Raw genomic sequence first — 27,391 nt, 5'->3', positions numbered from 1 at the left:
CACTTTAAGGTAATCTCTGCCCCCTTTATGATCCATAATTCAAGACTAAACTGGGACCATCAGAAGGTATCTTGTTCTACTTACTTGATCTTTCCCTATTGTCACACTTTTGTCTTACTGTTTCTATCTTGTAATACCATCACCATCATAATGTCTTCACCCAGCCCTAATTACTCCTTTGGTGTCAATAAGCAATATTTTGACTGTAGGGCATGATGGTTACAGGTGAACATAACATAGCATGACAAGATGTGAGTCTAGGGAAAAATGTAAGCAGTAGGGCAAGATGGTTACAGTAAGGCAACAGTAGGACAGTTGAAAGCAGTAGGAAAAAAAGACGACAGAAGAGCAGGGGAGTAGGGCGAGATGGTGATAGTGGTTCTGGGAGTTCAACAACAGCTAAACGGCTATAAGATCCGGCTCCGGCTCTCCAAGAACAAACAATGACCTTGATTATATTGTATAATCTTGTGCTTAGCAAAACATTTAATCTGACAGCAAACAAGAGCTGAATGGATCATCCAACCTGCCCTTCATCTGCCCAATCATTTCATAATCAGGATGAAACTGGTTTCTCAATGGTTCTCTCTGTGCCATTTTAGTAGTTATTTATATAAAGTAGGACTGCCCAATGTGCGAGCCTTCAGCTTTTGTTGAACTTCCAGACTTGCCCTACTGTCTCCATTTTGCCCTGCTGTTTCCATCTAGCCCTACAAGGGTCAGGCGGGAGGGTGCAGGGCCCACCAGGGCTACTGCCCCAGGGGCCAAGCACCCCCCAAGGTGCCCCCGCCGTGTCCCCTGCACCCCCTGCAGAGGCCCCCGCCGACGTCCGACGTTCTTCCCTGAGCACAAAATTTACCTTTTTACCGGCGAAAGGATCAGGTCTGGGCTGATGGGGACCACTGTCTCCATCTTGCCCCCCTGTCTCCATCTTGTTCTACTGTCTCCATCTTGGCCCCCTGTCTCCATCTTGCCCTACTGCCTCCATCTTGCCCTACTGTCTCTATCTTGTCCTACTGTCCCTATCTTGCCCCACTGTCTCCATCTTGCCCTACTGTCTCCATCCTGCCCTACTGTCTCCATCTTGCCCTACTGTCTCCATCTTGCCCTACTGTCCCCATCTTGCCCTACTGTCTCCATCTTGCCCTACTGTCTCCATCCTGCCCCACTGTCTCCATCTTGCCCTACTGTCTCCATCTTGCCCTACTGTCTTTATCCTGCCCTACTGTCTCCATCTTGCCCTACTGTCTCCATCTTGCCCTATTGTCTCCATCTTGCCCTACTGTCTCCATCTTGCCCTACTGTTTCCATCTTGCCCTACTGTCTCCATCTTGCCCTACTGTCTCCATCTTGCCCTACTGTCCCCATCTTGCCCTACTGTCTCCATCTTGCCCTACTGTCTCCATCCTGCCCTACTGTCTCCATCTTGCCTTACTGTCTCCATCTTGCCCCACTGTCTCCATCTTGCCCTACTGTCTCCATCTTGCCCTACTGTCTCCATCTTGCCCTACTGTCTTTATCCTGCCCTACTGTCTCCATCTTGCCCTACTGTCTCCATCTTGCCCTACTGTCTCCATCTTGCCCTATTGTCTCCATCTTGCCCTACTGTCTCCATCTTGCCCTACTGTCTCCATCTTGCCCTACTGTCTCCATCTTGCCCTACTGTCTCCATCTTGCCCTACTGTCTCCATCTTGCCCTACTGTCTCCATCTTGCCCTACTGTCTCCATCTTGCCCTACTGTCTTTATCCTGCCCTACTGTCTCCATCTTGCCCTACTGTCTCCATCTTGCCCTACTGTCTCCATCTTGCCCTATTGTCTCCATCTTGCCCTACTGTCTCCATCTTGCCCTACTGTCTCCATCTTGCCCTACTGTCTCCATCTTGCCCTATTGTCTCCATCTTGCCCTACTGTCTCCATCTTGCCCTACTGTCTCCATCTTACCCTACAGACAGTGAAATATTGAATATTCTTGACACCCTTCTTACTAATGAACCATTAATAAAATGGGCTTATAACCACGCTGTCTGGCTAAGGTACTAAAGGGGAGTATTTTATAGTAACACGATTGGTGGGCAATCACCAGCATCATAAGCCCACGTAACTATTTGATTCTGAGCACAATATGGCTGCCTGTGAGATACATACATACATACATACAGAGAGAGTCGATGTGGGATAAACTGATTTACTGTGGACTCTTCTGTTTTTTAGCATGGGTTATTTAATTCTTTATTATTGTGTTCCCTTAGCAATGGCTCCCCCGGTGCCAGCAAATGACTCCGGCTGATTATCCCCTACAGACAGTGGGAGAGTTGATTGGAACCCCAGCGGCTCCATAATCAGTGGCTCGGAGAGAGAGTACAAGAGATTTCTTGCAGCAGAATAAAAGAATAGTTCAGTCGAGAGAGCAATGAAGGCTTTCTGGGAGACTGCTTTATATAAAGCCACACTGGAACTCACGTATGGGATATATATATATATATAGTTACAGAAATATTCCTAATGTCATAGACCAAGGCCAGAGCTCCCCACCATGCCCGGTGTTGGGGCACCGCCAGTAATAATGTCAAATAACATTTAATTGTGGCCTTTAGGGAAGCTTAGAGTAGGAAATATTAGATAGCAGCCAAACAAATGATGGTGGAATATTGGCTAACACAGAGTCTATACCACTTAGTCTACTGAGGACAATACACAAGCTATTACAGAGTCATTTAAAGGGGAACTCCACCCAAACACAACTTCAACTTTTTGAAAAGTAATATATTTGCCATATATATCAATCAAATAATATTCAGCCTTTTCATTAATGTAATAATATGGTTTGGAACAGTTCCCTTAGCCCCGCCCCCTGTTCCCTTAGCCCCGCCCCCTGTTCCCCTGCTGATCTGGCTGACTACTTTGTGACTCAAATAAAATTTAACAGTAGTCACCTGCCCTCAGCCTGCCTCCTCCCAATCCCACAATCCCCTGCTGCACACATGATGTCACTAAGGAAAGGAACATCCCAGTGCAATGCATTGTGGGTTATGTAGTTCCTGAATGCTGTCTGTAAGCTGTGGGGAAGTTATTACAATTTGTAACATCAATGTTTTAGTCCCTTCTCCCCTGCCAGCTGGATTTCAGCCTATAAAAATGGGATTTATTCCTACTTTGTGAAGGAACAGATTACAGGGATAGGGATATTAGAGGTTTCTGTGTGGGGCTCTGTTTTGTTTTTACAGTAAGGGCAGATTGGAGAAAAATTGTGTTTTCTTGGGTTAGAGATAGAGCTTTGTGTTGTTTCTCGACATAATGTTTGTCTTTCAGCTACGTTGGAAGGACAGCATTGGGTGACTTCTTGTTAGTACTGAGCAAAGACTGGCCAGATAGAGAGGGCAATCTGTATATGAGTAGAGCAAATCAGTAGACTGGCCAAGGAGTGGTAGCTGGGTTGGCAGCCTTCAGACTACATTATACAGAGGGGATAGTAGAGCACTTGGATGTGGTAAATAGAGTAAAGTAGAGCAGAGCACTTGGATGTGGTAAATAGAGTAGAGAGTAGGGTAGAGTAGAGAAGAGCACTTGTATGTGGTAAATAGAGTAGAGAGTAGAGTAAAGTAGAGAAGAGCACTTGGATGTGGTAAATAGAGTAGAGTAGAGTAGAGAAGACTAGAATAGAATAGAGTAGAGCAGAGTAGAGTAGAGCAGAGTAGAGTGGAGTAGAGAAGAGTAGAGCAGAGTAGAGCAGAGCAGAGTAGAGTAGAATAGAGCAGAGTAGAAGAGAATAGAGTAGAGCAGAGTAGAGTAGAGTAGAGCAGAGTAGAGTAGAGTAGAGAAGAGTAGAGTAGAGCATAGTAAAGTGGAGTAGAGAAGAGTTGAGCAGAGAAGAGCACTTGGATATGGTGAGAAGAGTAGAGTAGAGTAGAGTAGAATAGAGTAGAGTAGAGCACTTGGATGTGGTAGAATAGAGAAGAGAAGAGTAGAATTGAGTAGAGCAGAGCAGAGTAGAGCAGAGTAGAGTTGAGTAGAGCAGAGCAGAGTAGAGAAGAGCAGAGCAGAGTAGAGAAGAGCAGAGTAGAGTAGAGTAGAATAGAGCAGAGTGGAGTAGAGAAGAGTAGAGCAGAGTAGAGAAGAGCAGAGTAGAGTAGAATAGAGCAGAGTAGAGTGGAGTAGAGAAGAGTAGAGCAGAGTAGAGAAGAGCAGAGCAGAGTAGAGTAGAATAGAGCAGAGTAGAGTAGAGCAGAGCAGAGCAGAGTAGAGTAGAGTAGAGTAGAGTAGAGAAGAGTAGAGCAGAGTAGAGAAGAGCAGAGTAGAGTAGAATAGAGCAGAGTAGAGTAGAGCAGAGTAGAGAAGAGCAGAGTAGAGTAGAATAGAGCAGAGTAGAGTAGAGCAGAGTAGAGTAGAGTAGAATAGAGCAGAGCAGAGTAGAGCAGAGTAGAGAAGAGCAGAGTAGAGTAGAGTAGAATAGAACAGAGTAGAGAAGAGCAGAGTAGAGTAGAATAGAGCAGAGTAGAGAAGAGCAGAGTAGAGTAGAGTAGAATAGAGCAGAGTAGAGAAGAGCAGAGTAGAGTAGAGTAGAATAGAGCAGAGTAGAGCAGAGTAGAGAAGAGCAGAGTAGAGAAGAGCAGAGTAGAGTAGAGTAGAATAGAGCAGAGTAGAGAAGAGCAGAGTAGAGTAGAGTAGAATAGAGCAGAGTAGAGTAGAGCAGAGTAGAGAAGAGCAGAGTAGAGAAGAGCAGAGTAGAGTAGAGTAGAATAGAGCAGAGTAGAGTAGAGAAGAGTAGAGTAGAGTAGAATAGAGCAGAGTAGAGTAGAATAGAGCAGAGTAGAGTAGAGTAGAATAGAGCAGAGTAGAGTAGAGCAGAGTAGAGAAGAGCAGAGTAGAGAAGAGCAGAGTAGAGTAGAGTAGAATAGAGCAGAGTAGAGAAGAGCAGAGTAGAGTAGAGTAGAATAGAGCAGAGTAGAGTAGAGAAGAGTAGAGCAGAGTAGAGAAGAGCAGAGTAGAGTAGAGTAGAATAGAGCAGAGTAGAGTAGAATAGAGCAGAGTAGAGTAGAGTAGAATAGAGCAGAGTAGAGTAGAGCAGAGTAGAGAAGAGCAGAGTAGAGAAGAGCAGAGTAGAGTAGAGTAGAATAGAGCAGAGTAGAGAAGAGCAGAGTAGAGTAGAGTAGAATAGAGCAGAGTAGAGTAGAGCAGAGTAGAGAAGAGCAGAGTAGAGTAGAGTAGAATAGAGCAGAGTAGAGTAGAGAAGAGTAGAGCAGAGTAGAGTAGAGAAGAGTAGAGCAGAGTAGAGAAGAGCAGAGCAGAGTAGAGTAGAGTAGAATAGAGCAGAGTAGAGTAGAGTAGAGTAGAGAAGAGCAGAGTAGAGTAGAGTAGAATAGAGCAGAGTAGAGTAGAGAAGAGCAGAGCAGAGTAGAGTAGAGTAGAATAGAGCAGAGTAGAGCAGAGTAGAGTAGAGTAGAGTAGAATAGAGCAGAGTAGAGTAGAGAAGAGTAGAGTAGAATAGAGCAGAGTAGAGTAGAGAAGAGTAGAGCAGAGTAGAGAAGAGCAGAGCAGAGTAGAGTAGAGTAGAATAGAGCAGAGTAGAGTAGAGTAGAATAGAGCAGAGTAGAGTAGAGTAGAGTAGAATAGAGCAGAGTAGAGAAGAGCAGAGTAGAGTAGAGTAGAGTAGAATAGAGCAGAGTAGAGTAGAGAAGAGTAGAGTAGAGTAGAGTAGAATAGAGCAGAGTAGAGTAGAGAAGAGTAGAGCAGAGTAGAGAAGAGCAGAGCAGAGTAGAGTAGAGTAGAATAGAGCAGAGTAGAGTAGAGTAGAATAGAGCAGAGTAGAGTAGAGTAGAGCAGAGTAGAGTGGAGTAGAGAAGAGTAGAGCAGAGTAGAATAGAGCAGAGTAGAGTAGAATAGAGCAGAGTAGAGTAGAATAGAGCAGAGTAGAGTAGAATAGAGCAGAGTAGAGTAGAATAGAGCAGAGTAGAGTAGAATAGAGCAGAGTAGAGTAGAATAGAGCAGAGTAGAGTAGAATAGAGCAGAGTAGAGTAGAATAGAGCAGAGTAGAGTAGAATAGAGCAGAGTAGAGTAGAATAGAGCAGAGTAGAGTAGAATAGAGCAGAGTAGAGTAGAATAGAGCAGAGTAGAGTAGAATAGAGCAGAGTAGAAGAGTAGAGCAGTTGGATGTGGTGGGAGATAGCACCAAGGACACCAGGGTAAATACTAGGGAAAGGGTAGGATAACCTACTGTATGGGGACCAGGTGGCCCTTAAATAAAAGGAAGAAGGGCTGGAAAACCATTATAATATTTCTATGGGAAAATGTGTTGTGTGAGGAGCTGAACTCACACGAGGAACATTCAGGAGAAGTGACAGAAGCTCCTGACGGGATGACACAAAGGCTGGCTGAGCCGTGGGGTGCGCATATCTCCCTTCCAGCCAACACATTATCCACTTGACTGTGTCGGAGTTGACATCTACACAGCGTAGTCTGTTTCACAATGGCAGAATGTCAGGCGCTTTACAGGAATCCGCCTCAACTCCCTGTTCTTTTGCCCCCATCTATCAAATTAGCTGCCCACTAACAGGGTCTCGCAGATTTGTCTGACACAATCCCACAGCAAGAGACCCCCCTCACATCCCGCCCGACCCCTGCGATAATAAAATATTCATTAAAGGCCATTTTCTTCCCTTTACATGGAAAATTATAACATTCGATTTTTTACACCATATAATGCTCTGTTATACAGATAGCTAGAATCTCAGCCATAAAGCAGGGCAGGACTGCTGCTTACAATGGGGGGATCAGATAGGATCTGTGCCACTGTGACAGAATGCCCTGTTATACAGATAGCTAGAATCTCAGCCATAAAGCAGGGCAGGACTGCTGCTTACAATGGGGGGATCAGATAGGATCTGTGCCACTGTGACAGAATGCTCTGTTATACAGATAGCTAGAATCTCAGCCATAAAGCAGGGCAGGACTGCTGCTTACAATGGGGGGATCAGATAGGAACTGTGCCACTGTGACAGAATGCTCTGTTATACAGATAGCTAGAATCTCAGCCATAAAGCAGGGCAGGACTGCTGCTTACAATGGGGGGGGATCAGATAGGATCTGTGCCACTGTGACAGAATGCTCTGTTATACAGATAGCTAGAATCTCAGCCATAAAGCAGGGCAGGACTGCTGCTTACAATGGGGGGATCAGATAGGAACTGTGCCACTGTGACAGAATGCTCTGTTATACAGATAGCTAGAATCTCAGCCATAAAGCAGGGCAGGACTGCTGCTTACAATGGGGGGATCAGATAGGATCTGTGCCACTGTGACAGAATGCTCTGTTATACAGATAGCTAGAATCTCAGCCATAAAGCAGGGCAGGACTGCTGCTTACAATGGGGGGATCAGATAGGAACTGTGCCACTGTGACAGAATGCTCTGTTATACAGATAGCTAGAATCTCAGCCATAAAGCAGGGCAGGACTGCTGCTTACAATGGGGGGGGATCAGATAGGAACTGTGCCACTGTGACAGAATGTTCTGTTATACAGATAGCTAGAATCTCAGCCATAAAGCAGGGCAGGACTGCTGCTTACAATGGGGGGATCAGATAGGATCTGTGCCACTGTGACAGAATGCTCTGTTATACAGATAGCTAGAATCTCAGCCATAAAGCAGGGCAGGACTGCTGCTTACAATGGGGGGATCAGATAGGATCTGTGCCACTGTGACAGAATGCTCTGTTATACAGATAGCTAGAATCTCAGCCATAAAGCAGGGCAGGACTGCTGCTTACAATGGGGGGATCAGATAGGATCTGTGCCACTGTGACAGAATGCTCTGTTATACGGATAGCTAGAATCTCAGCCATAAAGCAGGGCAGGACTGCTGCTTACAATGGGGGGATCAGATAGGATCTGTGCCACTGTGACAGAATGCTCTGTTATACAGATAGCTAGAATCTCAGCCATAAAGCAGGGCAGGACTGCTGCTTACAATGGGGGGATCAGATAGGATCTGTGCCACTGTGACAGAATGCTCTGTTATACAGATAGCTAGAATCTCAGCCATAAAGCAGGGCAGGACTGCTGCTTACAATGGGGGGGGATAGGATCTGTGCCACTGTGACAGAATGCTCTGTTATACAGATAGCTAGAATCTCAGCCATAAAGCAGGGCAGGACTGCTGCTTACAATGGGTACCAGACAGAACACAAAATCAACAGTCCCTTCAATGTCAGTGGAAGGTTCTGGCATCGAACACAAGAAACACCAGGTTGTTTGTAATAAATGACAAATATATATCAGTTTCACCCGGAAAACAGATTTTGGACAATACAACCCCCCTTCAGCCTCTAACAGCCTAAGGCTCTTTGGGAATCCAGGAAGAAGTATCTCAACAACAGCCGGAAGGCTGCTACAGGGAATGGTTATGGCCCTCCAGCCTTGGATATTGAGGAGCACAGGGAGTTTTAGTTCAGCAATGCCTTTAGTCTCATAGACGGACAACTCTCAAACAAACATCAGCCCTAAAACCCTTCATATTAAACTAAATATTCCATCATCCCTACCAGACTTTGCCGGACCTGAGTGACAGGGGACCGTGGGCCAGAAAGGAACCAGTTACTGTTGCTCCTCCAGCTTAAAGCTTAACGTTTAGTATGTTATAGATCAGCCTATATTTAGCAACTTTTCAATTGGTCTTCATTATTTTTTTTATAGTTTTTGAATTATTTGTCTTCTTCTTCAGCCTCTTTCAAATGAGGGGTCACTGACCCTTGCTTATCTTTCTAATCAGCCCCTCTCCTATTCATATTCCAGTCTATCTTTTAAACCACCGCATGGTTGCTAGGTGAAACTGAACCACAGCAACCAGATAGCTGCTGAAATGCCAAACTGGAGAGTGGTTGAACAAAAACCTTATAATAACTAACAGGGGCGTAAAAGTCAATATACAGGGCACATCCACAACAAACTCAATTAATCACCATTGAGATCCATACACTGTGTCTGACTGGCCCACTGGGCAACGGGAAAACTCCCGGGGGGCTCTGGTGTCAGTGGGCCCTCCTCCATTTGCCTTGTATGCCTTTACCATTATGCCAGGGATAGGGGAGGGGGGGGAGTCATTGTATAGGCCTTCTTCTACTACAGCTCCCATCATCTCCCAACTTCCTTTGGTCCTTGTGGCATGCTGGGAGTTGTAGTATTTTCCAAAAGCAACATGGCTGCAATGTTGACATCTATCTTTTAAACCACTGCCTGGTTGCTAGGTTAAACTGAACCATAGCAACCAGATAGCAGCTGGAATGCCAAACTGGTGAGTGGTTGAACAAAAACCTTATAATAACTTAAGGTGGCCATACACGTGGCGATCCGACGATGTTTCGTACGACCATCGGTCGCACGAAACATCGTAAGATCCGCCACACACCATTCAGGGCTGAATCGGCAGGTAAGGAGGTAGAAACAATAGGATTTCTACCTCCTTCTGCCGATTCAGCTCTGAAGGGAGAATTTTGGTCAGGCGCCTTCTATGGCGCCCGATCAAAATTTTCAAACTTGTCCGATCGGCGAGTCGTCCGATATCGGCAGCTTCCTGCGATATCGGTCGACTCGCCGACATGCCATACACGCACCGATTATCGTACGAAACGAGGTTTCGTACGATAATATCGGTGCGTGTATGGCCACCTTTACAGGGGCGTAAAGTCAATATACAGGGCCCATCCACAACAAACTCAAACAATCACCATTGAGATCCATATACTGTATCTGACTGGCCCACTGGGCAACGGGAAAACTCCCGGGGGGCTCTGGTGTCAGTGGGCCCTCCTCCATTATCCTTGTATGCCTCTACCATGGCCATTACTCTATGCAACATAAGAAGAAACAGAAGATATGAAGGAAAGGATAGATAATAGTTAAGAACAGAGAAGGAAAGTGGGACTGAGTGGGACTGAGGTGTAAGGTTTTGAGGTGGGACCTTGGCACCCAAGTCCGACACTGTCCCTATTACCCATAATAATAACAATAATATCTGTCCTTATGCCCTCAAAAACCTACTCAATAAATGAGACCTTTATTTGAAGAATAATCTACAATATATCATTCATAATACAGGGCACATACAGGTGTGTAACAAACTTCATCAACCAAAACTTTGAAAAGGGATGGGTATAGCCCCCGATAATTACTATATCTGTATATCTGCCTTCAAACATGTGCCCTGAATAAAATATTTTTTTTTCCAGTTTTTGCCATTTTTAAACAGTTTCCCTTTCTTTTGTGGGTTTTTATTTGACTTGAAGTTTAACACAAAGTCGATTCAACCTGAGATCCCCTGATTATAATGATCACTTATCTTTCTGTTCTGCCCCCTCGCCGTTTTGGCTTATGGCACAGGGGGGGGGGGGGGGGGCATTGTGCCGCTACTGCTGCCCGGAGGCAAAAAGTAAAATATCATTTTCCCAACTATCCTTGTAGCCTACTGTATCAAAACTATATGTAACTATATATATATATATATATATATATTACATTACATTAACATTTATTTATAAAGCGCCAACATATTCCGCAGCGCTGTACAATAAGTATATATATATATATATATATATATATATATATATAAATGAGCTTATTATCCATTTCCAAGGCCAGTTAAACAATGCAACTCTAATAAGACAATTAAATGCAATTAAATCACAGAATTCTGAAAATATTTCAATTTTTTTTTTACAAAAAAAGCAACGCAGATTATTGGCAAATCCAGTTTCACCCAATTAGGCAGGTTATATATAGGCATTATGGTTGAACGTGATGGACGTGTGTCTTTTTTCAACCTAACTTACTATGTTACTATGTAAACTGCTTCCCTAGGGGACATTGAAGAAGAACATCAAACCTTGAGCTAAGGGGGGGGTAAAGTCTCTGATAACCCACAAACAATTCTCTAATAAGAGACTTCTGGGAAATGAAAAGAGGCCCAATGCAACTCCTTATGAGCGCTGTTCCTTTAAACCCAAGTGCGGATGTAGTCTCCATGGCAACACGAGGACCAGATGAATTTGAGCATCTAATAATAGGTAACCTTCAGCTCTTCTTCAGATGTTTAGGGCAGTTTTTGGCCAAAAAGGTTGACAACGAATGGGCCAAACGCATGGATAAGGTTGAACGCACGGCCAATGGCACAAAAAGTGCTTTGATCCTATATATTTCATTTATAACCAAACCCCTTTGCTCGTTATACCGGATTATACCATTAAACCAGAGATAGGGGGAAAAAAAAGTCATTGTATAGGCCTTCTTCTATGGAGAACTACAGCTCCCATCATCCCCCAACTTCCTTTGGTCCTTGTGGCATGCTGGGAATTGTAGTTTTTTCCGAAAGCAAGATGGCTGCAATGTTGACATCTTTTTTTGGCTATAGAGATAAACATTTAGTCCTATCCCCAAAATCCAAAAAAAACCGTTAGACCATAAATTCCAGCAAAATTCCAATTTCACAAACAATTTGCATTTAGTTTTCAGCATGATTCGAAAATTCAAATTCACATTTTGTCCATTTTATCAACCAACATTCTTTCTCGTAATATCGATAAACTTGACTATAATCATATCAATAATAACAATTTCAATTCTCGAGAATCTGGGGGAAAAAAAACATCAATTTCCTTGAAAATATTCTTTGGGAAAGACAAACAGAAAGAACAGAAAGGGACGGAGGGGAGAAAGGGAAAAAAAAATCAATGTTTTGCAGCGAGAGATCAATTTTTGTTTCCACTTCTTCACAGGATCTTTTGAAAAGGCGGCGGCGGAGGAGGCGGAGGGGGGATCTGGGGAGAAACCGGTGGCATTTACTGATTTTTTTTTTTCCCTTTTCTTAATATTTAAGTTTCCGACTCACATCTTTCCGTGGATTTTGAAAAGCAACTCACACCCACACATCCGCACACAACCTTTCACCTCCTCTCTGCCTTCGGAAATCGCTCCAGACGCCAGCGCCGCGGCGCAGGGGGGAAATTTGGAATTTCATAATTTACAAATTGTATCTTTTTGTCATGCCCCCCCCCCCGTTACATTTTACAATAAATGGAAGAAGAGTAGAACGGGGGGCAAAGCCCAACAGAAAGGTTCTAGGAATGACCAGGAAGGGTTAATCGATTGAGCAGCGGAGATGGTGGCGGTGCAGATATATAATAAGGATTGACCCCCGCATTCAGGGGGGGGGGTTGTAACGGAGGTGCAACTTTAAGCGCTAATTACAGATGCAGGTTGATAGATACAGAGGGACTTACCATGTCTGTACTGAGGTGGGCTAAAATGGCGAAACTGGATAAACGATCACAAGAGCATTTAGTGTGATAGGAATCCACGGACACCGTACGACAGCCTTTCAGAGACCAGGCACCGAGATTAGATGATCTATAAGGGGAAAGGGGGGGGGCAAAAAAAAAAAAAAAAAGGAAGAACAAGATGAGAATCAGTATCAGTAATAAATAGAGGGATGGGGGGGCGGGTAGGGAAAATAAACCTCTGCAGCCGCTAGTTAAATCAGTCGAGGATAAAGAGGGAGGAAAATGTAGGAATTAGCGGAAAATAACAAAGAAATCACATACCAGATTGTTTTGGAGGCTATGGGGGGTGCGTCACATAGGAGCCCACACTCACACACACACACACGGGGGGGGGCACGGGGGGGAGGAGGAGGATGGGGGCAAGGGATTACGTTAAACTAAAGGGGCATGGAGGTAGGGCAGGGTAGGGGGCATTAAATGGACCAAAATATAGAAAATAAGGGGTGGGGGGGGAAGGTGCGAGATCTGAAAGGGTGTCCAGAATGGAAGGGGAGGAAGGGGTGGGGGGGCGCATGCAAATCCATCAGATCAAGCTGAATGGTGTTGTCTGGCCGGGGATGCAGGGAGGGCGGCTGGAGCGGAGATGGAGGGGGGGGAGCTGCAATTGACAGTCAGAGGGGAGAGGAGCTCACTGAGAACTTTCAGATGAGAAACTGGGGGGGGGGGGGGGGGGGGGGGGGGGGGGGGGGGGCAGGGAGGGAAGTGGATTAGAGGGGGGCAAAGCCAGAGAGATTGTCAGCCAAGGGAATTAGATGTTGCGCATCCTTAACCCCTAATCTCCTGCATTAAACTGTGCCCTGATTCCGTGGGTGCCCTGATGCTGCTGATGCTGTGGGTGCCCTGATGCTGTGGGTGCCCTGATGCTGCTAATGCTGGGGGTGCCCTGATGCTGGGGGTGCCCTGATGCTGTGGGTGCCCTGATGCTGTGGGTGCCCTGATGCTGCTAATGCTGGGGGTGCCCTGATGCTGTGGGTGCCCTGATGCTGCTAATGCTGGGGGTGCCCTGATGCTGCTGATGCTGTGGGTGCCCTGATGCTGCTAATGCTGGGGGTGCCCTGATGCTGTGGGTGCCCTGATGCTGCTAATGCTGTGGGTGCCCTGATGCTGCTAATGCTGGGGGTGCCCTGATGCTGTGGGTGCCCTGATGCTGCTGATGCTGTGGGTGCCCTGATGCTGCTAATGCTGGGGGTGCCCTGATGCTGTGGGTGCCCTGATGCTGCTGATGCTGTGGGTGCCCTGATGCTGCTAATGCTGGGGGTGCCCCTGATGCTGGGGGTGCCCTGATGCTGCTATGCTGTGGGTGCCCTGATGCTGGGGGTGCCCTGATGCTGTGGGTGCCCTGATGCTGCTAATGCTGTGGGTGCCCTGATGCTGTGGGTGCCCTGATGCTGCTGATGCTGTGGGTGCCCTGATGCTGTGGGTGCCCTGATGCTGCTAATGCTGGGGGTGCCCTGATGCTGTGGGTGCCCTGATGCTGTGGGTGCCCTGATGCTGCTGATGCTGTGGGTGTCCTGATGCTGTGGGTGCCCTGATGCTGTGGGTGCCCTGATGCTGGGGGTGCCCTGATGCTGCTGATGCTGTGGGTGCCCTGATGCTGTGGGTGCCCTGATGCTGCTAATGCTGGGGGTGCCCTGATGATGTGGGTGCCCTGATGCTGTGGGTGCCCTGATGCTGCTAATGCTGGGGGTGCCCTGATGCTGTGGGTGCCCTGATGCTGTGGGTGCCCTGATGCTGCTGATGCTGTGGGTGTCCTGATGCTGTGGGTGCCCTGATGCTGTGGGTGCCCTGATGCTGGGGGTGCCCTGATGCTGCTGATGCTGTGGGTGCCCTGATGCTGGGGGTGCCCTGATGCTGCTGATGCTGTGGGTGCCCTGATGCTGTGGGTGCCCTGATGCTGCGGGTGCCCTGATGCTGCTAATGATGTGGGTGCCCTGATGTTGTGGGTGCCCTGATGCTGCTGGGGCATGTGGGTTCCCTGATGCTGTGGGTGCCCTGATGCTGCGGGTGCCCTGATGCTGTGGGTGCCCTGATGCTGTGGGTGCCCTAACGCATCTCTCCAAGTTCTGTGTGCGCCAGTGGTGCCAGGGAAGCCAATATGGGACACATGGCGGCATAGCTATTACCCACAGAAGCACAGTATCTAATAGAAATGGTCCTGTAAGACGAGTAGGTGTAAGAATATAAATACTAAGGCTGAAAGTTAGTATTTTTTTAAGTGATGCTAAATCCCCACGACAGCAATTTGTACTACATTTTTATTACATTTTTACTAAAGAGCAACTTTGTTGTCAGAGCAGCCTGTACATTGGTCGGTGGATGTGGGGGAACAAAATCACTTCCCACTGACCCAGTGAAACGGCCCCCGGCTCACACTTTCTCGGTGCCAAATTGCACTAAGATGCAGCCCCTGCTCACTGGCCAATAGCAGCTTTATACGGGGGCCCCCCTGCAGTGCGGTCAGGGTGCTGGGCCAGATAAGGACAGGAAGGCTCACTAATTAACTAACTGCAAAGTGCAACATTCTTATGCAAAGCGACTTTTACCCAAAATGCAGCAGTGGATCTCACCATAAGTTGCATAGGAGCAACTTGGACTTTACCAGAGCTTTCCAGTTTAACCAGGGTTGGACTAGGGGGCACGGCTACCACATGAGGAGTCCCTGCACCCACCAAGGGGCCCACACAGCATCCCCCAAACTGCCTCACCTGGCAGCCTGGGGGAGCACCCAGCAGGGATTGGGTCTGGGCTCACTGGGTGTTTTCCCGGTGCCCCGCTGGCCCAGTTTGACCCTGAGAGTAACTTGGGGTGCAATTGGAATAAGGGCAGTAGCATAACAAAACACAGGCCAATCCACTCTCAGTTGGGTCAAGAGCATTTGAATGAGCAGCCAATGACTGGAGGGTAGAATTCAAGATAGAACTGAAAGTTGGGAAATGGGTGGAGATAAAAGCTGAGAAGGCGGAGCAAATTTAAAATGGTTACCCACAATTCCACTTTGCAGCCTGAGTATTATGGGATGCGAGATTCCTTGTTATTAACCTACAAGCCATTCCTACCAATTAACAGCAAAGCAACCCGGCTAATGAAATGTTAATTGCTCATACGGCAGGGAAGGATTGCCTTAGTGCCCAGCACCCCGCTAACATGCCTCCACTAATTAGAACAGCATTTCTAATTAGCAACCCTCCACCTCTCACAATTAATAAATAAAAACAACAAAACACTGAGGATCTCGCTTAGTTTCAGTTCTTTCCATCTCTGCTGAAACATTCATGAATCCTGGTACAGTCGGCTGCCCACAGCAGTGTAAATCCAATTATTTCTCATGAATGGCTGATTGTATGGGATGATGGGAGATGTAGTTTAACAACAACCGGAGAGCAGTCAGCGTCATTACAACTTTGGCACCTCCTACCCATATGTATAAATACAAATATACAGAGAAGGAATGTTCTGGGCACACAATAAGCTGTACCCCCATACTGTACTGTCTAAGGGAAACACTATGGCACCTCCTACCCATATGTATAAATACAAATATACAGAGAAGGAATGTTCTGGGCACACAGTAAGCTGTACCCCCATACTGTACTGTCTAAGGGAAACACTATGGCACCTCCTACCCATATGTATAAATACAAATATACAGAGAAGGAATGTTCTGGGCACACAGTAAGCTGTACCCCCATACTGTACTGTCTAAGGGAAACACTATGGCACCCCCTACCCATATGTATAAATACAAATATACAGAGAAGGAATGTTCTGGGCACACAATAAGCTGTACCCCCATACTGTACTGTCTAAGGGAAACACTATGGCACCCCCTACCCATATGTATAAATACAAATATACAGAGAAGGAATGTTCTGGGCACACAATAAGCTGTACCCCCATACTGTACTGTCTAAGGGAAACACTATGGCACCTCCTACCCATATGTATAAATACAAATATACAGAGAAGGAATGTTCTGGGCACACAATAAGCTGTACCCCCATACTGTACTGTCTAAGGGAAACACTATGGCACCCCCTACCCATAAGTATAAATACAAATATACAGAGAAGGAATGTTCTGGGCACACAATAAGCTGTACCCCTATACTGTACTGTCTAAGGGAAACACTATGGCACCTCCTACCCATATGTATAAATACAAATATACAGAGAAGGAATGTTCTGGGCACACAATAAGCTGTACCCCCATACTGTACTGTTTAAGGGAAACACTATGGCACCTCCTACCCTATGTATAAATACAAATATACAGAGAAGGAATGTTCTGGGCACACAATAAGCTGTACCCCCATACTGTACTGTCTAAGGGAAACACAATGGCACCTGCTACCCATATGTATAAATACAAATATACAGAGTAGGAATGTTCTGGGCACACAATAAGCTGTACCCCCATACTGTACTGTCTAAGGGAAACACTATGGCACCCCCTACCCATATGTATAAATACAAATATACAGAGAAGGAATGTTCTGGGCACACAATAAGCTGTACCCCCATACTGTACTGTCTAAGGGAAACACTATGGCACCTCTTACCCATATGTATAAATACAAATATACAGAGAAGGAATGTTCTGGGCACACAATAAGCTGTACCCCCATACTGTACTGTCTAAGGGAAACACTATGGCACCCCCTACCCATATGTATAAATACAAATATACAGAGAAGGAATGTTCTGGGCACACAATAAGCTGTACCCCCATACTGTACTGTCTAAGGGAAACACTATGGCACCCCCTACCCATATGTATAAATACAAATATACAGAGAAGGAATGTTCTGGGCACACAATAAGCTGTACCCCCATACTGTACTGTCTAAGGGAAACACTATGGCACCTCCTACCCATATGTATAAATACAAATATACAGAGAAGGAATGTTCTGGGCACACAATAAGCTGTACCCCCATACTGTACTGTCTAAGGGAAACACTATGGCACCCCCTACCCATATGTATAAATACAAATATACAGAGAAGGAATGTTCTGGGCACACAATAAGCTGTACCTCCATACTGTACTGTCTAAGGGTAACACTATGGCACCCCCTACCCATATGTATAAATACAAATATACAGAGAGGGAATGTTCTGGGCACACAATAAGCTGTACCCCCATACTGTACTGTCTAAGGGAAACACTATGGCACCCCCTACCCATATGTATAAATACAAATATACAGAGAAGGAATGTTCTGGGCACACAATAAGCTTTACCCCCATACTGTACTGTCTAAGGGAAACACTATGACACCCCCTACATCTGTCAGAGGAGCTGATGTTACTAATTGTAAATCAATTTTGATGCAGACTGCACTGATTTTGGAGCTGCCATGTCATTTGAATCGGAATTAATTACTAATCAGCCTTGTATTGTGACTGTTATATTGTATATATAATTTATATTGTAGTCGGTCCCTAAACTCAGGTAAGTGACAGCAGCCAGGAGAATGTTTACATAACACTGGAGAGGCCTAATCTCATTAGTTATTGTTACTTTAATAAGATTTTTTTTATATATATTAACCATTCAGACCTAATTGCATAAAATAATAATAAGAGAGAAGTAGAGAGTGGAGGCAGCTCACAGCTTGTATAATATCCCGGCATAGGAGACACAGGGATGCAAGCTTATTGGCCAAGAGAGGTCTCAGTGCCGGTAAAAGAGGGTTATTAAGTGATCATGAATTATTAAATCATCGCTTCTATAGGAGGATTCAGCCGGGACACGTCTCACAGGCCTCTTTACCATTAGCAGCTATTCATATAGCCACTTCCATGGGCAACTCCACCCAGAACTGTGGGTTTGCCCAATTCCAAGCAGCTCTCCTATATTCCTATATATATACATGCAGTCAGCTTGATAAGTTGAGGAACAAGATGGAGACAGTAGGGCAAGATACAAACTGGAAGGCAAGATGGTGACTCTAGGGAAAGATGGTAGGCTTAAGGCATGTGGCAATAGGGCAAGATGGATAAAGAAGGACTATGTGGACAGAGTAGGAAAAAATAGCAGGGACTGCAGGGAAAGAGGTAACAATAGGGAAATGAGGAGAAAGTAGGGCAAATAGCTTCTACAACACTTCATGGAGCTGTTGTTTAAGTATATTGGCAAGATGGTGAAAGTGGGACAGGATAGAAACCATATGGCAAGATGGAGATAGTAGGACAAGATGGAGACAGTAGGACAAGATGGAGACGGTAGGGCAAGATGGAGACAGTAGGAAAAGATGGAGACAATAGCACAAGATGGAGATGGTAGGGCAAGATGGAGACGGTAGGACAAGATGGAGACCGTAGGGCAAGATGGAGACAGTAGGACAAGATGGAGATGGTAGGCAAAGATGGAGATGGTAGGTCAAGATGAGGACGGTAGTGCAAGATGGAGACAGTAGGACAAGATGGAGACGGTAGGGCAAGATGGAGACAGTAGGAAAAGATGGAGACAATAGCACAAGATGGAGATGGTAGGGCAAGATGGAGACGGTAGGACAAGATGGAGACGGTAGGGCAAGATGGAGACAGTAGGACAAGATGCAGATGGTAGGCAAAGATGGAGATGGTAGGGCAAGATGAAGACGGTAGTGCAAGATGGAGACAGTAGGACAAGATGGGGACGTTAGGACAAGATGGAGACGGTAGTGCAAGATGGAGACAGTAGGACAAGATGGAGACAGTAGGGCAAGATGGAGACAGTAGGACAAGATGGAGACGGTAGGGCAAGATGGAGACAGTAGGACAAGATGGAGATGGTAGGGCAAGATGCATAAAGTAGAAGGGAAAGATGGAGACAGAAGGGAAAGATGAAGACAGAAGGCCATTATGAAGCCACTAGGGCAAGATTATGGCATTGGGACAACATGAAGACATTAGGACATTTTGGAGACAGTAGGACAAGATGGGAACCATAAGATGGAAGATGGTAAGATGGAAACAGTGGGACAAGATGGAGAGAGTAGTACAAGATAGAGACTTTAGGACAAGATGGGGAGAGTAAAGCAAGATGGAAATGATATGGTGACAAGATGTTGACAGTAGGACAAGATGAAAACATGAAGACAGTAGGGCAAAAGAGTAGGACAATTTGGAGACATTAAGACAAATGGAGACAGTTGGATAAAATGGAGACAGTAGGACAAGATGGAGACAGTAGGGCAAGATGGAGACAGTAGGGCAAGATGGAGACAGTAGGGCAAGATGGAGACAGAAGGGCAAGATGGAGACAGTAGGACAAGATGGTGATAGTACGTCAGTTTTCAAGTTCCGGAAATAATTATTGATCTGCTAAATCACTTTTGGCAACTGCTGAACTACATTTCCCAGCATCCCCAGACAGACAAAGAATGATAGCTCGGTGGCAGCTGCAGAAAGGCAAGCTAAATGTACTCTCTTTCTCTGGGAAATGCAATGAGTCACATTCTAGGTCCCATTCACCTCCTGCCGGAAGTTTCTTCGTGTCTAATGTTTCCACTCACTGGACATTCCCATTGATAGATCCCCCCCCCCCCATTCAGTTCTGTAGTTGCCCCTCCCTCTCAGCTCACTCCCAGGGGTTTCTATTGATGATAAAGAAGATGTCAAGTATGAATGGAAGGGGCAGCCCAAACAAGACAATGGACACCCTCCCCCCCATCACTTGCTCAATACAAACACATGAGATCAGGGCTACCAAATACCAACGTTCATTCAAAATGGAGTCACCTCGGCTTAATTAATCCTTCCCCACTGGGCACTTTGTATGCAGAGCTCTCCAGCAGCTATTCAGCAGCAAAGTACTGTCCCTTTAATCCAAAAACATGACCTAATAGGCACATCCCAAAAACCTTTAGTGGTTCCGTGCAGCCTTTATTCCTTCCAACACTTTCCCCTGTCTCTGCCCCTATATATTAGGTACCTACCTAGTGCTACCAACCCCTATTTCTGTAGGGAAATGAGAGCAGGGCAGGCAGTAACCCTTCCAACACTTTCCCCTGTCTCTGCCCCTATATATTAGGTACCTACCTAGTGCTACCAACCCCTATTTCTGTAGGGAAATGAGAGCAGAGCAGGCAGTAACCCTTCCAACACTTTCCCCTGTCTCTGCCCCTATATATTAGGTACCTACCTAGTGCTACCAACCCCTATTTCTGTAGGGAAATGAGAGCAGGGCAGGCAGTAACCCTTCCAACACTTTCCCCTGTCTCTGTCCCTATATATTAGGTACCTACCTAGTGCTACCAACCCCTATTTCTGTAGGGAAATGAGAGCAGGGCAGGCAGTAACCCTTCCAACACTTTCCCCTGTCTCTGCCCCTATATATTAGGTACCTACCTAGTGCTACCAACCCCTATTTCTGTAGGGAAATGAGAGCAGGGCAGGCAGTAACCCTTTCCCCCTTTCATATTATTGGCCGGCATGTTGGTCTGAGTTATGTTAATTATTTCTTGTGAAGTTTTTAATAAAAAACATAAAAACCCTATATATTAGGATATTAGGTAGGAATTAGGTAGGACCACACTGAGTGCCTCGGAGTTTATATACAGGGAGGGCACATTGTACAGAGGAAGAAACACCTCCGGTTTGGGGTGACCTTGAACTTTTACTGTTGTCACAGACTGAACTAAAGTCCCATCCAATTTGCCCCATAATTGCCCCTCCGGGTAACCCGGGAGCCATTATTGGTGAGATCACTTTCTCACTCCAGATATTCCTTGAGAAGCAATTAAATGGCAGAATTCCCAGGGTTCCATTCCCAATCACTTCACAGCTGGAGGGCCTCACTCCCCTTTCCCCTCATTTCATTCTTACTTACCCATTGGCTCAGTGGGTTATTAGGTAATGTGCCCATAAGTCATGTATATGGATCTGAAAAGTCTCTATAACCTTCATCAGGCCTGTGGCCCGTGGCCTTCATTAGGCTCCCGGGGGTGTGAGCTGCTGTTATATAGTAGGGATATAGTGATTGAATTACATGGCAAAAAGTATAGGACAACAGTAAAACTTACACCATATTTATACAAGTATTATTTAAATACATTGAATTGCAAACTTAGGGGGCTGTTCCTGCTGAATTGTGCTTAGAACAGGGGAATCCCTATGTGCCATAGTCTTATGGTATCTCTCTGTACAGGCTATGAGCAAACTTAGGGGGCTGTTCCTGCTGAATTGTGCTTAGAACAGGGGAATCCCTATGTGCCATAGTCTTATGGTATCTCTCTGTACAGGCTATGAGCAAACTTAGGGGGCTGTTCCTGCTGAATTGTGCTTAGTACAGGGGAATCCCTATGTGCCATAGTTTTATGGTATCTCTCTGTACAGGCTATGAGCAAACTTAGGGGGCTGTTCCTGCTGAATTGTGCTTAGTACAGGGGAATCCCTATGTGCCATAGTTTTATGGTATCTCTCTGTACAGGCTATGGGCAAACTTAGGGGGCTGTTCCTGCTGAATTGTACTTAGTACAGGGGAATCCCTATGTGCCATAGTTTTATGATATCTCTCTGTACAGGCTATGTGCAAACTTAGGGGGCTGTTCCTGCTGAATTGTGCTTAGTACAGGGGAATCCCTTTGTGCCATAGTTTTATGGTATCTCTCTGTACAGGCTATGAGCAAACTTAGGGGGCTGTTCCTGCTGAATTGTGCTTAGTACAGGGGAATCCCTATGTGCCATAGTTTTATGGTATCTCTCTGTACAGGCTATGTGCAAACTTAGGGGGCTGTTCCTGCTGAATTGTACTTAGTACAGGGGAATCCCTATGTGCCATAGTTTTATGATATCTCTCTGTACAGGCTATGAGCAAACTTAGGGGGCTGTTCCTGCTGAATTGTACTTAGTACAGGGGAATCCCTATGTGCCATAGTTTTATGGTATCTCTCTGTACAGGCTATGAGCAAACTTAGGGGGCTGTTCCTGCTGAATTGTGCTTAGTACAGGGGAATCCCTATGTGCCATAGTTTTATGGTATCTCTCTGTACAGGCTATGAGCAAACTTAGGGGGCTGTTCCTGCTGAATTGTGCTTAGTACAGGGGAATCCCTATGTGCCATAGTTTTATGGTATCTCTCTGTACAGGCTATGGGCAAACTTAGGGGGCTGTTCCTGCTGAATTGTGCTTAGTACAGGGGAATCCCTATGTGCCATAGTTTTATGGTATCTCTCTGTACAGGCTATGAGCAAACTTAGGGGGCTGTTCCTGCTGAATTGTGCTTAGTATCTATGGCCCATTTCCATATTCTACAGTTCGGGGGCCAATCAGGGGCCACAGCATCTCCAACAGACTTGCACTGTGAGGCATCTAAACCTTTTTCACGTAGAAAGCCATTTTTCTAAACTTCTAATGATCCCATTCTGGATAACAAGTTCGGGAGGAAGGATTCATTGAGCGGCATTTTTATTATCTGTCATAAGTAAATTGAAATATAGTGAAGATGGATCCGAATACACAGGCCGAGCCTTAAATCACAAATATAAATCACTCTCCTCAGTTAATAAAAAGCTTTTACAGAGACGGGCCCGGCCCCCGGGAGACGGGGATCTTAATAATTTATAAAGATATACTAAATTTACGGAAAAAACCTTTACATTCATTATTGATTTTTTTAATTAAAAAAAGCTGATCTTGCTGAACTGTTTTTAATTCTATAATAAAAGAAAATGAGCTTTTCAGACAGCGGTGACAACTCTCATAATAGCTTTGCATAAGATCTGGCCGCTAATGCATCTGTTGGCCGGGGGTGCCCAATCATCACTGGGCTTTAGCCATAGAGTAGGCAAGGCTATAGGTTCCCAGGGTACAGACACGCCCACTGCGACATTCAGAGACCCGCCCCCTCAACCCTGGGGCTGCTCTCCAGTGGGGGACATTTATAAACACTGGGCGAATTTGCCCCTGGGCAGTAACTGGCAACCAATCAGATGACTGCTTTCAGCGTTTAATCTGCAGCTGGCTGGTAAAATCTAACCACTGATTGGTTGCTATGGGTTGCCGCCCAGGGGCAAATTTGCCTAGTGTTCATAAAGCATAAAGCAAAGACTTATTGGACCTATTGCTTTTGGGCCCAAAAATAACGATATTTAGTGACAGATAGTGATGGGCGATAAGTTTCGCCAGGCATGGATTCGCGGCGAATTTCCGCGTTTCGCCATTGGCGGATTGTTTCGCGAAACGGATGAAAAAATTTGCAGCAGAAAAATTCGCCGCACGTCCAAAAATTGTCGCCGGCGTAAAAAAAGAATAGTTGTGGGCGACAAAATAATAGCCGCAGGCGACGAAACAATAACCGCGCGACAAAATAATAGCCGCGGGCGACGAAATAATAGCCACGCAACAAAACAGTAGCCGCGGGCGACGAAACAATAGCAAGGCGACAAAATAATAGCCACGGGCGACGAAATAAGAGGCGCGCAACAAAACAATAGCCGCAGGCGACGAAACAATAGCAACGCGACAAAATAATAACCACGGGCAACAAAATAATAGTCGCGGGTGACATTTTCGCTGTTTCGCGAATTTTTCACCGTTTCACGGATCTTTTGAAAGATTCACGAGTTTTCCGCCAAAGTGAAACAGAACAGATTCGCTTATCACTAGTGACGGACAAATTTCGACTCACATCAAAATTCCACATTTCGCCAGTGGCGAATTTTTCCGGAAAAACCGCAGCAAAAATGAGCAGAGAGACAAAAAAGTGGCCATTGACTTAAACCCATTTCACCATTTTAGGGAAACCCATTTCGATTTTTAGGGAAACGGCAGCAAAAAATTTGCCACCAAGAGGTTGCAGCAGGTACCTTTGCAGCAATGCCATATTCCAAGGATGAGCAAAGAGTCACTTGCTTCTCTGGTTGGGTTAACACATTATAATTGGATAAAAGTAGCTGTAAAAAAAGTGAGAGTATCCCAGTGATAATGTAGGGTTGGATTTGGCTCATACGAGCTGCTGTACCCACACTGGCACGGGGGGCACCCTGGCACCCCAACACTGAGCGGCTCAGTAGGATAAACTCTAGGGGGGCCAATTAGAGTCACTGGCTGACAGACTTTATGAGGCCTCGCCGGCTAAGAGCACAGTCATTGTTGGCAGCATTTGCCCCGCTCGCAGGACCCAGTACAGCTTTTTGGGGATCCCCACTTGGCTATAAAAAGCCTATAAATAGAAAGGGAGGCCTTGGATCAGAACACAGGGGCTGTCCCTTTAGCACCAAACACTCATTCTCCCTCTGCTTGAGGTTCCTCTGAGCTCAGACTCAGTATTCTCCATACAATAATGTTCCACTAAAGTACAACTCCAGCGGGGCCGAATCCTTTCATTTCCCGCATTCTCCACCAAACTTGAAAGAGGAATTTGATTGAAGGGGCGAGTTCTTAATATCCTTGAATGGGAACTTTACTCTTTATACTCTTTATATTTAGGTCTCATGTATGGGCCCCCTTTGATATCAGTTACAAAGATTCACTTATATGTTTTTACTTTTTTCTTTCCTATTACCCCCCTTTTTTTCAGTAGCTGTTTTGGGATCTGCGACAGTTTTCTCTGAAGCGTGCAAAATTTTGACATTGTGGGCAATACTTCCCAGGGAGACTGCTGTTTTGTAGATGTTTGGCAAATGAGCCTTTAAATGCTTGTTCTGCAAGTTTGTTTGGTGATTTTCCCACATGCAAAAGGGACCTAGAACCCACGTCAGCCTCAACTGAAACAGGAATAAGTTAAAGGAGAACTAAAGCCTAAATAAAGAAATAGGCTAGAAATGTTATATAATATGTTTGTGCTTCTGTACCAGCCCAAGGCAACCACAGCCCTTTAGCAGGGAAGATCTGTGCCCCCAAAGATGCCCCCAGTAGCCCCCCCCATCTTCTTCAGGCTGGGCCCCCTTAGCCCATAACAAGGTTACAGATATATAGAAACATTGGGGTAACAGTCACCCCGCTATAGTTCCAGGGGTACCCAGGGCACAAATAAGCACTCACCCCAAATCCCCCCCTAACTGGCCTTCAGGCTGGGCCCCCTTAGCCCATAACAAGGTTACAGATATATAGAAACATTGGGGTAACAGTCACCCTGCTATAGTTCCAGGGGTACCCAGGGCACAAATAAGCACTCACCCCAAATCCCCCCCTAACTGGCCTTCAGGCTGGGCCCCCTTAGCCCATAACAAGGTTACAGATATATAGAAACATTGGGGTAACAGTCACCCTGCTATAGTTCCAGGGGTACCCAGGGCACAAATAAGCACTCACCCCAAATCCCCCCCTAACTGGCCTTCAGGCTGGGCCCCCTTAGCCCATAACAAGGTTACAGATATATAGAAACATTGGGGTAACAGTCACCCCGCTATAGTTCCAGGGGTACCCAGGGCACAAATAAGCACTCACCCCAAATCCCCCCCTAACTGGCCTTCAGGCTGGGCCCCCTTAGCCCATAACAAGGTTACAGATATATAGAAACATTGGGGTAACAGTCACCCCGCTATAGTTCCAGGGGTACCCAGGGCACAAATAAGCACTCACCCCAAATCCCCCCCTAACTGGCCTTCAGGCTGGGCCCCCTTAGCCCATAACAAGGTTACAGATATATAGAAACATTGGGGTAAGTCACCCTGCTATAGTTCCAGGGGTACCCAGGGCACAAATAAGCACTCACCCCAAATCCCCCCTAACTGGCCTTCAGGCTGGGCCCCCTTAGCCCATAACAAGGTTACAGATATATAGAAACATTGGGGTAACAGTCACCCCGCTATAGTTCCAGGGGTACCCAGGGTACAAATAAGCACTCACCCCAAATCCCCCCCTAACTGGCCTTCAGGCTGGGCCCCCTTAGCCCATAACAAGGTTACAGATATATAGAAACATTGGGGTAACAGTCACCCTGCTATAGTTCCAGGGGTACCCAGGGCACAAATAAGCACTCACCCCAAATCCCCCCCTAACTGGCCTTCAGGCTGGGCCCCCTTAGCCCATAACAAGGTTACAGATATATAGAAACATTGGGGTAACAGTCACCCTGCTATAGTTCCAGGGGTACCCAGGGCACAAATAAGCACTCACCCCAAATCCCCCCCTAACTGGCCTTCAGGCTGGGCCCCCTTAGCCCATAACAAGGTTACAGATATATAGAAACATTGGGGTAACAGTCACCCTGCTATAGTTCCAGGGGTACCCAGGGCACAAATAAGCACTCACCCCAAATCCCCCCCTAACTGGCCTTCAGGCTGGGCCCCCTTAGCCCATAACAAGGTTACAGATATATAGAAACATTGGGGTAACAGTCACCCCGCTATAGCTCCAGGGGTACCCAGGCAGCTGGGACCAATCAGCATGCAGCATTATATGTATGTAACAGTAGAGTGCAAGCGGTGGGTACAGTAGGTGGGCACGGATGACTGGGTGTTTCTATAGAACTGGACACACAACCCGAGGACACAAACAGCAGCCCCATAATAAGTTCTACATAAATTCTATTTACAAGGAATCCCGGAACCATATGATCCGAGTTAATACATTTATGGGAACATTTATTCATCGCTGCTCAGGGGAATTCTTATAGCTAAAACATATACACTATCGTCTTTATAAATGGCTTCTAGTTCGTTATAGAATGGCTATTTCCAAGCAAAATTTCAATTGGTCTTCATTATTTATTTGTAATAGTTTTTTAATTATTTCCCTTCTGACTCTTTGCAGCTTTCAAATGGGGGTCACTGACCCCGGCAGCCAAACCCTATTGCTCTGTGAGGCTCCAGTTTTAATGTTATTGTTACTTTTTGTAACTTTCTTTTCTATACAGCCCCTCCCCTATTCATATACCAGTCTCTCATCCAAGTCCCTCCCTGGTTGCTAAGGTAACTTGGACCCTAGCAACCAGATAGCTGCTGAAACTCCAAACTGGAGATCTGCTGAACTGAAAATGAAATAACTAAAAAAACACCAATAATAAAAATAAAATGGACATTTCAGTCACTAAACCATAGGCAGAATAAGGTGCTACCTGCAGAAGAGGTGCCACAGGCAGAATAAGGTGCTACCTGCAGAAGAGGTGCCACAGGCAGAATAAGGTGCTAGCTGC

The 27,391-nt window shown here is 45.9% G+C and overlaps 1 protein-coding gene across 5 annotated transcripts in view; it reads right to left on the bottom strand.

Moving 5' to 3' along the window:
• Positions 1 to 27,391, bottom strand: part of adgrb1 (adhesion G protein-coupled receptor B1) — a 387,039-nt gene that overhangs the window by 79,156 nt on the left and 280,492 nt on the right. For all 5 annotated transcript variants that reach the window (XM_031903763.1, XM_031903765.1, XM_031903764.1 and 2 more), the window contains one exon: positions 12,267 to 12,393. In XM_031903763.1, coding sequence (XP_031759623.1) covers positions 12,267 to 12,393 — 127 coding nt within the window. The remainder of the gene's footprint in view (positions 1 to 12,266; positions 12,394 to 27,391) is intronic.

This window comes from Xenopus tropicalis, chromosome 6, assembly GCF_000004195.4.
Source record: "Xenopus tropicalis strain Nigerian chromosome 6, UCB_Xtro_10.0, whole genome shotgun sequence".
In the NCBI taxonomy this organism is placed as follows: Eukaryota; Metazoa; Chordata; class Amphibia; order Anura; family Pipidae; genus Xenopus; species Xenopus tropicalis.
Note: the sequence above shows the minus strand (reverse complement) of the source record. Positions and strands in the feature narration are given on the sequence as shown.